Source organism: Brachyhypopomus gauderio, chromosome 8 (assembly GCF_052324685.1).
Source record: "Brachyhypopomus gauderio isolate BG-103 chromosome 8, BGAUD_0.2, whole genome shotgun sequence".
Taxonomy (NCBI): domain Eukaryota; kingdom Metazoa; phylum Chordata; class Actinopteri; order Gymnotiformes; family Hypopomidae; genus Brachyhypopomus; species Brachyhypopomus gauderio.
Genome location: NC_135218.1, coordinates 17,752,926 through 17,766,885, shown reverse-complemented (window position 1 = coordinate 17,766,885; position 13,960 = coordinate 17,752,926). Strand labels below are relative to the sequence as shown.

Here is a 13,960-nt window from a genome sequence, read left to right as displayed (position 1 = left end):
AAGCATCTTTTCTTTACTTGCCAGCCTTTTAATCTGCTACTTTGTTAAAAGTATAGTTGTTTGACAAGAAGGTCTTTTCAGAGTTCCAGTGTAAGCGTTGTTTCCTTCCTCTCTCTAGATCTCTCTCCACATCCCTTTCCAAATCTCTCTAACTCTTCTTCTAGCTCTCTTTCTCTCTCTCTCTCTCTCTCTCTCTCTCTGTTGCTGTCTAGCAAACAGCCTCTCGCTTTTGCGTCCTCCCACACTCCTTTGCAGTGAGTTGCCTCAGATCTTGAATTGTCATGAAAGAAGCAGACAAACGAGCCTCTGGGTGGCCCAGTGAGAGAGGAGCAGACGTCCAGCACGCACTGAAATCTGCCTCTGCTCTTGGAACACCCCCCTCACACCCACCCCCTCACACCCACCCCCTCACACACACCCCTCTCACACACACCCCTCACACACACCCCCTCACACACACCCCTCGCCATTTGTTTGCGACATTTCACCATTTCTTTTAATCCGACCATTGCCACAGTTTTGTGGCTCGTAGACCTGTGGTCCAGGCAGGGTGAAACCGGTCTGTGCATGACCGCATGCCCCAACTGACCTCTTGACCTGACGCTGTGTAGTTCCTCCTCTTTACACTCCCTCAGAGGCTTTAAAGACGAAGTGTAAATGTGGAGTTAACGAGCTTTTACGGGCCAGTCTGTTTGATGTGTGCTCAGGGGAGAGACCAGCACAGCATCCCAGATGAAATATTGATGGCCTCGCTTCTCCGAGCCGTACAGACCTGCTGCGTTTTCCTCCTGCACCATCAGCCGTGTTCCTCCTCCGCCTGCACCGAGGATGGGATGTTGTGGTGGGATGGAGAAGGTCGAGGAGGAGGAGAGGACGGGAGGAGGAGAGGAGGAGTGAGTGTGAAAGCAAGAGTGCTAGGAGAGTGCCAGCTTGTCTGATACCACCGGCTCTGTGACTGCAGCAGAGGAACCTGTGATGTGTGTGTGTGTGTGTGTGTGTGTAAAGTCAAGGGTGTGTGTGGTCGGTGTCGTCCTTGCCTGGCATCGGCCCGAATGTCCAGAGGGTGTAGCAGGCCCGAGTGATGCCCGAGGCGATGTGGGTGGAGGCACAGAACTTGTGGGGAGGTTATCGGGCAGCTGAAAAGTCACCATGGTTTGTAATTATAAACGTGTCGCTAGGATTCCTCTGCTGACTTGGGTTCAGTGTGGTGCTTGTTGAGGGAGGTGAAAGGGTTAATCACCCAACCAAATGACTGTGTGTTTGACCTCTGAGCACTTCCTCTAATTTTCCTCTACTTCTTAAAAGGCTGTAGTGAGTTTCAGCATCACTCTGCCACGTACTACACACAGTCACTTCACCTCCGCAAGGCTTTCATGGGGATTTCAGCAGAGTGGCTCCTAACTTAGTTTGTTTCTTTCATTTTGGTTGTTTTGATTTTGCTTTGCTATATTTTTGTCCGATGCCCTTGTGAGGCCCCTGCTGTGGTGTGGAGGGTTCTGCCTCAGCTCAGCAGTGTTTCTCTGGGTCGGAGAGGAAGGTGTCGGACGTGTGGAAGAGCAGCTTGCCAAACTCTTCAGCCTGGTCCTGCTGTTGATGGAACATCTCTCACACCTGCCCTGATAGGGTTCTTCCCTTCCGTCCGTCTCTCTCTCTCTCTCTCTCTCTCTCTCTCTCTCTCTCTCTCTCTCTCTCTCTCTCTCTCTCTCTCTCTCTCTCTCTCTCTCTCTCTCTCTCTCCCCCACACCACACACGCACACACCTGTCATGTTGTATGTCAACACATTACCCCGGCATGGCTGCAGTGTGGTGCCTCATGTCCAGCGTGACAGAATCTGTGACATGAATGAATTCACATTTATAACTAATGTAGCTTTTACACAGGCTAAAAGGGAGAGTGTGAACAACCAAAGTCCAACTGCTTTGAAATCTCTCTACTAACACACACACACACACACACCGTACCACAAAAATTGTGATTGGATCAAGTATCCACCAAAGGGATGACTAACCCTGTTGAATGAAGTCATTTACTAGGCCTTTAAAAGAAAGCCCTGTGAAGAGGCACATAAGTCCTCTTTAAATCAAAGTACATCCAGTCAGGGAGAGACCCCCCCCCCCCATTCTTCCACTGCTCCCCTGTTTCTAATTTGTGCTTTGTCTCTGAATTGTAATTAAGGAATCCATTCGTTGGCTGGCTTGCCATAGACCATGGGAAATCTCCTCTGATTGAAATCACTCCTCACAGCCTTCACCTCCGTTCTTTAGTTTTAACAGCGTCTCACTGCGCCCATTTCAAACTTTATAGACAAATTAACTCTCACTAAATTTCCGTCAGTGTGACTGAGCATGATTGATTTTTTTTTTCTGTGCGCTCAGGAGCTGTTTACGAGAGCGGGAGGAGGCGCTGCCTCGCGCAAACCGTAAGATTAGAGCTTAAGATCATCCGCGGACTGGGGAAAGTTGAACTGTTATTCCTTTTAGCCATATAAATCTCTCGAAAGTGTCCGCCTGCCTCCTCAGCCCCCCAGATGGAGTTTAAGCTGTAACTTCTGCCTGCACTCTGGAGCAGAAGAAGTGCTGACTCTCCGCACTGTACCTCGGCCCTTTCTTCTGTTGAAGCCTTCACCCTGGCACGCCTCCACCGAGCCCGGCCAAGGGGCAGCGTCCAGACGGCCTCTTTGGCCATAGCAGGTGGACAGTGCGCGTCTGTTATCTTCCACACCTACTGTTGTGCCTGCATTGCGCCTCTCAGCACATACACCCTCAGCACTCTGTTTGCTGAGAGACGACTCACTTCAGTTTTTTATTTTCTTTTGTTTTGTGTGTGTGTGTGTGTGTGTGTGTGTGTGTGTGTGTGTGTGTGTGTGTGTGTGTGTGTGTGTGTGTGAGAGGGAGAAAGAGGGGGCGGTGAGCTGTTCAAAGCACAGGTCGGAGGTCAGGTGTAGGTCATGTTTGCTTGCCCTGGAGAGAGGTTTTTTCTTTTCTAGTAAGTAAATATTTTTAATGTTAGATTTTAACGCATGCATTGGGGGCGTTTAACAAAATGGACACGTTTTGGCAGATCCTGGGCGTCCCTGTTGTGAGAAACAGCTTGTCGTTAACGCAGTGTTTGTGTAACTCGTGTGATACACCCTCACAGGTGCCGTGCCTCATAAACGCACACAGTACTCCCCCATGCTCGTGAGTTCACAGGTGCCGTACCTCATAAACGCACACAGTACTCCCCCATGCTCGTGAGTTCACAGGTGGCGGTGCCTTGGCTCCACCCCCTTCTGGTGCGTGCTGACATCAGCGAGAAAGGTGGCGCTCTGGCGCTTTTGGCCCTGCTCATCTCCTCCATCCGCTGTGGAAGGTGGAGTGTGAGTTTTGCTGGCTAGATGATTTTCAGTAGCTGGTGTGTTGCTGCCTGACCTGTAATGCTGTGAACAGGGAGGGCCTCAATCTCAAAACAAGACACACGTCATTTTCAAACTCATGCTCCTTAGAATGGAGCAAACGCAGAAGCAAATCTTTTAAAAGATAAAAAGATATTTGGGTTTTTTGGGGGTGGGGGGCTGTAATTTGCTTCCAGTGTTTGCAGTGAGTGCTGTAACAGCTAATTAAGCCTGGTGTTGTTAGAAAGTAATCCAAATGACACAGGATTAGAACACATTAATCTTTCCTCAAAGACTGATGCAGAAACGTCTTCTGATCAAAGGCCTAAGGGCAGAACAGACCAGGCTGGGATTAGGGAGATAGACAGAGAGAGATGACTCAGCCCAGCCCAAATCTCCAGATATATGTCCTACAAGGCAGACGAGATCAATACTGATCAATACCTAACAGGTGATTTGAGCAGCTTTTGTGCGTGCGTGTGTGCGTCCGTGAGCCTGTACGTACATTCACTGACGTTCCATCCGCAGTCTTGTCCGCTCCTTAATTAAGAGGATCCTACCTGAACATGAGCAGAAGGTCAGACGTCAGCTGTGTGGTGGTGCCAGGGCGAGCACCCTTGACCACAGATGATGCCAGCTTGAGCCGCTCCAGCCGCCTGGCACCTCTGCTCATTAACTTCTCCCGAAAGGTCAGACTCATCTGCTGCCTCTGCTTTTAAGTGTGGATTCGCCGGAACCTGCTGTCTGCAACTGAGAAAGAGAGAGAAAAGAGAGAGGGAGGGAGGGAGGGATGTAGGGAGGCTGGGGATGAAGGCAAAAGTGAAGGAGAGAAGGAGAGAGCTAGCGTGCATGAGGGGAGGGGTTAGTGGGGGTGGGGTGTGCTTGTTTGCTCATGGCAGCTGTTGACCTTAAGGTCAGCATGGCAGCAGGTTTGGTGCTTTGACAGGAGCAGCTGTGTGTAGTGAGAGGAGTGTGCCTGCTGGCATTCAGTAGGCTCCTGTCGGTGCACATTCGTCTAATTAAGCACATACCGTCTCACCCGCGTCTGTCACGGACGGCCAGTCAGTCCCTGCGCTGCTTTGCAGCTTTAGATTCTAGAATCTTCTTTGTTTACATTACAGAGTTTACCTTCGGAGAATCACTGACAGACGCATCAACCTGTTGTTGCACTTTATCTGTGGCCCCTCCTCCTGGGCAAAAGAGAACACTGATTGGCTTTGGAGATGAATTTCACATTCACAAGGGACAATTTTAAACTTTGAATGACCTCCCCCAGCAGGAACTAGAGGAACCCAGACACTTGCTGAGGGGCAGACAGGACCCTAATGGGGGCCGGACCACTGCTCTAAAGAAATCTTCATGTTTCTGATGTAGCTCAAGTTCCCCACCCAGATAAAGAAGACCCCTGAGGACAGTGGTCAGAGTAGGTTCCTGTCACCTCCGTAATGAGGTGGAGAACCCGCCCATGACTGAGAAGCCCACTGAGCAATGCATGTTACAGACTGATAACTGCATGTAACGTTTTGGCCTGAGGGACTGTTTACCACTCAACACGGAGGGTGATGCAGACGGCTGCGTGGTTCTGGCTGCCTGGTGGTTTGTTTGAGGCTTCACCGCACTGCTCAGTGCTCAGCTGAGGCTTGTGCACACGCGTGTGAGGGAGACCACGTATGAGGTGGAATACATATGAGGGAGAACACGTGAGAGAGTGAGGGAGAACACGTGAGAGAGTGAGGGAGAACACGTGAGAGAGTGAGGGAGAACACGTGAGAGAGTGAGGGAGAACACGTGAGAGAGTGAGGGAGAACACGTGAGAGAGTGAGGGAGAACACGTGAGAGAGTGAGGGAGAACACGTGAGAGAGTGAGGGAGAACACGTGAGAGAGTGAGGGAGAACACGTGAGAGAGTGAGGGAGAACACGTGAGAGAGTGAGGGAGAACACGTGAGAGAGTGAGGGAGAACACATGAGAGAATGAGAGTGAGGGAGAACAAGTGAGAGAGTGAGGGAGAACAAGTGAGAGAGTGAGGGAGAACACGTGAGAGAGTGAGGGAGAACACGTGAGAGAGTGAGGGAGAACACGTGAGAGAGTGAGGGAGAACACGTGAGAGAATGCGTGTGAGGGAGAACACATGAGAGAATGAGGGAGAACACATGAGAGAATGAGGGAGAACACGTGAGAGAATGCGTGTGAGGGAGAACACGTGGCCCTCTGATCAGAGCTGATCGGCACCGTGCCACCGTAGCACCAACACCACTACCAACACCACCAACGATACCACCACAGACACCACCAATACCACCTCCGATCCTCTCACATGTGTAAATACATTCTCCCTCACATACATTCTCTCACGTGTTCTCCACCACACGCGTGTGCTGAAGCCTCACACAAACCGCCAAGCGGCCGGAGCCACGCTGCCTATTATGACATGGGCATCACTGAGATGTTTTTGTACAGTTTGTTTTTTTTTCTTCTCTTTCCTTGGAACTACGTATCCGACTTTTCTGTAGGCCTTAGTCTTGATGTCACTGAGACACTGTTTGTGAAAAGATTCATTCAGACCTGACCATCAGTTCATTTTTCTTCAACACGTCTGACATCTTCAAGTCATGGTCATACATCTTTCTGCAGAGAAAAAAACAAAAAAAAAACTCTCCTAACAGCTTGTGGTTTATTTTCTGAGCAGTTATTGGTAATCACATGTACAGATGTGCAGTGAGAGATGATAAAATAGCCACTGAGTCCAGGGAGGGTTGGATGGGGGGTGGTATGAAAACCCTGTAGATGGATCTTCACTTGAGGGGAGGGGTTGAAACACTACCTCCCACTCACACCGTCTTAATGGAAGTCTTTCTAGGGAGAATGTCTTTGATGGACAGTGTCATGATGGCTGCCTCGTCTGCTTCAGCCCTACAGCACGCCGCTGCTCTACTTTACGCATTCAAAGGCGGCCCATTATCGGAGGAGGGGAATGGTGGCAGATTCAGATCTAACTGCTATTCTCTGCTTGAGCACATCAAAGTATTCTTAATGCCAGCCTTTAGATTCTCTCCCGCTCTGTGTTTTACCTCTGCCACACAGAGCATGGCTTCTCAAGCACCAATTCATTTAGTCTTATTTTCCAGGGGTACTTGAGCTTGGAGGGAGTGTGGTGTGTGTGTATGGGGGGGGGGGGGTCGTATGTGCTAAGAGACTGGGAAGACTGGAATGCAGTTTGAGCGGACTACTGGGGTTACCTCCGCGGCCGTCGGATGAGACGGATTGGTCCACATGGAGCAGCGTAACACACTGAACTCCTGATCAACTTAAAGTTTGCACTGGTGAGAGTCATGTAATGTGTGTGAGCCCTAAACAAGGCCCTGGTCTGAACTCCCCCCACCTAATGCTGGTCTTGGGCTTAACCTCTGATCACAGCAGTTATTATGCAGAGGGTGGCAGCTTTCTCCACATCTCAAAAAGGTGCTTCATCTGCAGACGTGAGAGGTCTCTGCAAGCTTAGGGAAGGGATCTTAAATCATATTTAAAGTTGAATGTTAATCATATTTAATGTTCCTTATCTCGGACGATTTCCAGCAGAGTGCTGATGCGGAGATCCACTGATGTGGATTTTGGAGAGCAGAAGGTTGTGTGTGGATCCGGTGGCTGAGGCGAGGAGATCAGATGCTACAGGACCGCGTGTACTGTTCGTTCCTTTGGCCTGGCCAGACCGTGATGGGAGTGCTGAAACGCTTGTGCCAGGTGCCCTCTGCTTTTCATCTGCCTATGTACTGACCCCAGCTGACCCTGAGGCATGTCAGACACCAGGGGAACAACAGAGTCCTGGTCTGAGACGCGTGGAAAAGGAGAAGTGGTGATCTGGGCAGCAGAGAGCTTTTCCCTCAGCACCGTGGAGTACGACTCCAGCCCCCACCCCATCCACCCAGTTTGAAATGGGAACTTAACAGATCGAGCTAGCCCCTAGAGCCTGGTGCGGGCTTTCCTAATCTGTTGTAATGTGTCAAAGATACTGCCTTTGGAGACTCAGATACTGTTCACACTCAGTTTGCAAAAGTGAGTTCAAATCAAGAGTTTTAAGGGGGAAATTGTTTCAGAATACTGAGTGTCTGCATGTGTCACAGTCTGACTTCCCGTTTCTGAGATACCCAGGCTCTTACAGTAAGGATCCATGTATCATAGTCACTTCCAGACACAAAACAATCTGCCTCCCAGCACGGATAGAAATGCATGTTGCTAAGTTTACAAACAAAAAACCCTTATAATTTTTACAAAAATGGAGGAGACCAGTGCAGCTGCTGACCACGTCCAGCCTGCGTGTACAACCCGTGTGTCCGGCTCCTGGGTTTGACAAGCAGCCCGGTCTGCCAAATGCCGGATCGCCTAACATGACACGCAGGGTGTCAGCTTGTTGAAGCATGCCTGCATGGGGTCAGACACAGACACAATACACGGGCACTTCAGAAGGGCAGTAGCTGTGTGTGTCAGATGGAGCAGAGTTCCCCAGGCAGGCTCTGATCACTCGGTCCCAGGTCCTCTCCGTTATGATCATAACGCGTTGGTATGTCTGAGTAGTGCTTTGCTATCTATGCAGCATGACATGACAGACATGATAGAAAACCATATCATATCCCGGACTGGAGATGTGTAGGTTGAAGGCTTTTTAAGGTTTCTTCCACCACCCCTCTCTCTCTCCCTCCCTTCTTTCTCTCTCTCTCTCTCTCTTTCTCTCTCTCTCTCTCTCTCTCTCTCTCTCTCTCTCTCTCTCTCTCTCTCTCTCTCTCTGTGTGTGTGTGACAACATCATACACCTAAGTCTCCAGCTTGTTCTTCGGCATGCAAACTTCCTGTTTTCAAAAACCAGCAGGGATGCATGAAGCGTGAACACAGTCCGCATGCCTTCCAGACAGCAGCTCAGCCTCACCACCGTCATGGACATATTTCACCATCATATATACCGGCCTGTCAGTCCTGTGCTGTCATGTCTCTTAACCGGAAAGACTTTCTGACATGTCTCAAAAACTGTCCAACACTGTGTACATTTTTTTCATTTTATAAGTACAGGACTCTTGTTCCACACCGTTATCCTACACAGATTACCTTTGGCAAGTTATGTTTTAGGGACCTCTGACAACTGTACACGTTTATTGTCGAATCATTTATTGTCAACGTGGGCCTTGCCGAACACAAGAGCGTGATGGTCCATGTGTCAGCACAGTTAAGGGAGTGATCTGGTGATCTAGTGAGTGGAGACAGGGCTGCTTTTATAGAAATAGTTTGGAGGTACTGAAAGCCTGAACCAGTATGGTGTCTGTTATGGCACCGGGTTTCATGGTTTGATGTAGTGTCTTCGTTTATTTTTGGATGGCGAGTGTCCATCATCTTTCTGGCACATTTTGAGTTCATAAATTTGATAGTGAAAAACAAAATCCACTTTTCAGTTTGTTGTGATTTTATCCTGCGCGTGGTTTCATCACTGAATAAAGAACTCATTCTCTCTCCTCTCATCTAACAAGTGTAAAATCTGCCATGACAGTATAATTATTTTTAGGGTCTTATTTGCATTTCTAGTTCTCTGCTAAGTAAATGTTACGTTTTAAGGTCTTTATAGATAAATTAATAATCTGGAGTATTTAAAAAGGCATGAAACATTTAAATTAAGTAATTTCAGCTCCTGAAGGGTATGTTCAGGCTGTTTTACATATGCATGCGGACAGACATAAACATCTGAGCTAATCACTTAATCGGAAATTGTATTTAAAGCATGAAATTTTTCAGAGACGTTTTTTTTTCTCCCCCGGATGTCGATACCCATGTGTAGTACGGCCTGGAGCAGAGAGAAGAGCTTCAAACGGGACGGCGCTGCTTCCTTCAGCGCTCGCCGTTTCTCCGTCCTCAGCACTCCTCCGCTCCGCGTTATTTGCCCTCCTGTGATCTCTCCTTCCGCGGCCGAACCGGAGCGCGCTTTGTCCTTCGGCTCGGTCCTTTGCGGATTGGGCCGCGGAGCCAAGGTCGAGGTCGCCACGGCGCCGGCACGCTGCCCCCTGCGATGCGTGAAGAGTCTGAGTGAAGCGAGCTGCTCTCCTCATTTGGTTTGGCTAATGAAGCGCGGGGGAGGTGCTGGCCTTGGGCTTTAGGGCCCGTGTCGGAACGGTACCGCGAGCAGTTATAACAGGTCATAGCGGTGTCTTTGCGGAGCAGTTCGCCGCCTGCTGCCCGGGGCGTTGTTCTCATCACGAGATAAAGACAGTAATTGATTTCTCTTTCTGTGGCTGTAGGCAGTAACCTAAAAAGCACAGCGTAGGTTAATGACAGCCAGTTTGTAGGTCAATCAAGAATCTGACACTAGGACAGTGCTGGATATGAGCTCCACTATTCCACTTTGATTTGCTATTGTGTGATTGCTTCTGACAGTCACCTTCGGCATCCGTTACATCTGAGGCCCGATTTACTCATTTCAACGTGGTCTCTATCAGTAACATGGCAAAGCGCCGGTGACTGAGACTGCAGTAGTTCCGCTGTACCTTTCATCCAGTCAGCTTATCAGAGTCTGCTCGTCTGTAGGTTAAGATAAACAATAGGATTCGGTGTGCAAACAAAATCAGAAATCAGGCCTGCTTAGTTGCGTGTGATTGAGCATGTGATGCAACAGTTTCCAATGCAGTGCCAGTCGTGCGTGAGAGAAATGCACTTCACCTGTGACTGATCACCCGGCCAGTCGCACTGGCTCTTACCCGCTCAACTCAGCAAACAGCTTCTACCAGTGATAACCATAGTGTGATTGATGCAACACGGCTTCTACCTACATAACCAAACTTGTTGATTATGTGGATGGAGAGCTTGGCTACAAGAATAAAAAAAAAAACATTTTAATAAGCATATTTGCACCATAGATGTGGAGAGAAAAAAAAACAACACAAAATAGTGCCTGAGTCCATGGTGCCATCACAGAGTGAATTACTCCGAGTTTCATCATGAAATTAGGGCCCAGTCCCTGTGGTCCTCATTTAGCTGGTTAGTTATGGTGGGCTACTACAGATCTAAAGACTCAGCCAAACAGTGAACAGGAACAAGGGGGGGGAAGAACGTAATTTCTTAAAGCTTGTCACATCATCAAACAGTTCATAAACAAATCGCTGAAAAGCCTGTTAATGAGCACTGCTGGTATTTCTCTTGATTTTTTAAAGCTCATCTTGCGTCTTAACCGATAAGCCAACACTGTCCTGTGCTCGTGTGCTGGGGAGCAGCCAGCAACTCTCCGTCCTGGGCCACGTGGGTCTCCGTGTTGGGCCCCGTGGGTCTCCGTGTTGGGCCACGTGGGTCTCCGTGTTGGGCCACGTGGGTCTCCGTGTTGGACCGTATATGCCGCTGTCCAGGGCGGAGCGTGTGTGTCTCTGTGTTGGGCCGTGTAGGCCGCTGTCCTGGGCGGTTTGTGGGTCTCTGTGTTGGGCCCTGTAGGCCGCTGTCCTGAGCCACGTAGGCTGCTGTCCTGGGCGGTGTTGGTCTCCGTGTTGGGCCGTGTAGGCCGCTGTCCTGAGCCACGTAGGCTGCTGTCCAGGGCGGTGTGTGTGTGTGTCTCTGTGTTGGGCCGTGTAGGCCGCTGTCCTGAGCCACGTAGGCTGCTGTCCTGGGCGGTGTTGGTCTCCGTGTTGGGCCGTGTAGGCTGCTGTCCTGGGCGGTGTGGGCCTCCATCCTGGGCCTCCATCCTGGTCCTCCGTGCTGCGTTCTCTCCTCGTCAGCCCGGCCTCTGCGCACAAATCTCCCTGATTTAGCCCAGTCTGCCCCCACAGTCCCACAGTCAGCACAAGTGTCGGCACCCTTGCCAGGTCACCCATCACCGCTGCTTCTGACTCCACCAAAACAATTTCTCCCCATCCTCCCCCGCGCTGGCCCTCCGCCCGCTCCTTTATTGCCTCTGCTTTATGATTGGATATTGCCGCCGGCCAAGAGGTAGCTGGTCCCACGCTGGATCGATGGTCACTGGATGGACCGGGTAATTACTTACACACGATGCCTTAAACGGAATAAATCCTGGCATGGCGGAGTCATGAGCCTCCTGTTTTTGAGAGGAGGGTCCCTGTTGCATGTTCCCATGTTAGCCACACGCCCCCCGATCACCACCGTACCTGCTCTGTGGCGTTTGAGGAGTTAGGTCTTCACTCAGAGGTGATGAACTCACGATTGCAAATGTAAAGACGTCCTGGAATGACATTTTACACTGAAATTTACGCTGGAGGTGAATTATAACCATGGGAAAAGCTCTTTAATGTCAAGGGAAACATGTCTAAATGCAGCAGGGTGATTTATCTTGTTCTTTTATCTCCGCAATAGTATTTGGAGCCTTATATAAACCTAAATAAACCATATATTAAATAAGCCGAGTTAGTCAAAATCGAACTTGTGGAAACTGACTTGGCGAAATGTCTTTTCTGAGTGCTAGATGTTTTCGTGAGTTCTGAGTCTGCTCCTCCTCCCTGTCCACAGAATACAGCAGGGGCGTCGGCGGCCAGCCCGAGTGCTCCGGTCACGGGGTACAAGCGCATGGTCATTCCTACCCAGCCTCCTCTGACGGCCACCAAAAAGTCCACTCCCAAGCCTCAGCCTTGCCCCGCCTCCCCCCCAGTGGCCCCTCCCACACAGCGGGTGCAGCAACCCGCCTCCCAGCCCGTCCCCGCCTCCTACACCACAGCCTCCACCCCCAGCCAGCCCACCTTCAACGTGCAGGTGAGGGCGGCGCAGCCGGGCCCCCAGCAGCAGCAGGCCGCCCGGGGCCCTGCTCCTGTGCAGTATGCTCCAGCCCAGCCCAGGGGCCCCGACTTCGCATACGGGCCTCCGCAGCCGGGCTTTTCTCCAGGCTACGGGCATCACGATCAGCACTACGGAGGTGGAGCTCCAGCCTACGGGGGCCAGAACCCCTGGAGGATGGAGCCGACTCATCACGCGGTCCCGCCGCACAGTCAGGCCTATCAGCCCCCTGCCCCGAAGAAGACCGGCCTCACCGAACCTCCGGCCAGCCTGGCGCCGTACGGAGCCGGACCTGCCCCCTCCCACAAGGTAGGAATAATCGTTTTGCTGTCGTCACACTTTATCCTAATCGTTGCAATACCTAACCAGTCTTACCAGATCCTGACAGTTAAGACAATTAACCGCACAATAACAGGAATGCGCAGACAGGGATACACTAAGCCCTGTGACGTACAGGGATGGATTATCAGTAACCCACAGGTATGGGGATGAACGTTAGTGAACACACACTGCTCATCTTTATCAAACACACCATGATGAAGAAACACCTTCGCAAGGAAAAAAAAAACATTTAGAGCGTGGCCCTGTTTGTGCAAGTGCGTATCCACGTGAGAAGTGATCCCCTTGTGCATGGGTTTGTGTGTTTGTGTTATGACGCATGCGTGAAGAGGCTTCGGCACGCTTACACCTGTCAGCAGGTCAGCAGGTCAGACCTGCTAGGACCGCTTTGAAATGTGTACATTTAAAATAAAAGAGTTACAGCATCTAAAATGATTCACCTGGAAACTTGGGAGAGGGGGTAGCTGCCTTAAATAAAACACCACAGAAGGTGCAGACTGACCTTTGGACAAAGCGTGGTGTAAGATACCAGCCCCCACTTGAACTAGGCCGAGCCCGCTTTCATTTCCCAAAAAGTGTCGGATCGCCATGGACGCTGTTGTCTGCCAGCGCGATAGCTGCTTTATACACTTTCGACTTTGTAATGAGGAGCAGAGAAGGTTCAGGGGCACACAGGCTGGCCACCACCACCACCACCACCACCACCACCACCGCTGCATCTCTTTGTACACCAAGCAATGTGTAATGACTAAAGTTTGAAAGAAAAATGACTCTTGAAAAATCCCTGGTAGCTGCATGTTAAATAAGGAGCTTCAGTTCTGTGATGGCCTTCATACCTGCTGCTTCTCCCAGTCTTCCTCCTGTCATTCTTTACCTGTCCTCCTTCCTCCTGTCCTCCTTGTCCCTATTCTCCTTCTTCCTGTCTCCCTTCCCCCATCCTCCTTCCTCATGTCCTCCTTCTTTCTGTCCTCCTTCCCCCCGTCCTCCTTCACACTGTCCTCCTTCCCCATGTCCTCATTCTTCCTGTCCTCCTTCCCCATGTCCTCCTTCCCCATGTCCTCCTTCCTCATGTCCTCCTTCCTCATGTCCTCATTCTTCCTGTCCTCCTTCCCCATGTCCTCCTTCCTCATGTCCTCCTTCCTCATGTCCTCCTTCTTTCTGTCCTCCTTCCCCATGTCCTCCTTCACACTGTCCTCCTTCCTCATGTCCTCATTCTTCCTGTCCTCCTTCACACTGTCCTCCTTCCTCATGTCCTCCTTCTTTCTGTCCTCCTTCACACTGTCCTCCTTCCCCATGTCCTCCCTCACACTGTCCTCCTTCCCCATGTCCTCATTCCTCCTGTCCTCCTTCCTCCTGTCCTCCTTCACACTGTCCTCCTTCTTCCTGTCCTCCTTCCTCATGTCCTCCTTCACACTGTCCTCCTTCCTCATGTCCTCCTTCCTCCTGTCCTCCTTCCTCTTGGACTCCTACTCACAGCACTTGCTCACATTCTCAGAGTTCACCTCCT

At 50.6% G+C, this 13,960-nt stretch overlaps 1 protein-coding gene across 4 annotated transcripts in view; it reads left to right on the top strand.

Moving 5' to 3' along the window:
- Positions 1-13,960, top strand: part of lpp (LIM domain containing preferred translocation partner in lipoma) — a 162,657-nt gene that overhangs the window by 104,456 nt on the left and 44,241 nt on the right. For all 4 annotated transcript variants that reach the window (XM_077015103.1, XM_077015106.1, XM_077015105.1 and 1 more), the window contains one exon: positions 11,854-12,423. In XM_077015103.1, coding sequence (XP_076871218.1) covers positions 11,854-12,423 — 570 coding nt within the window. The remainder of the gene's footprint in view (positions 1-11,853; positions 12,424-13,960) is intronic.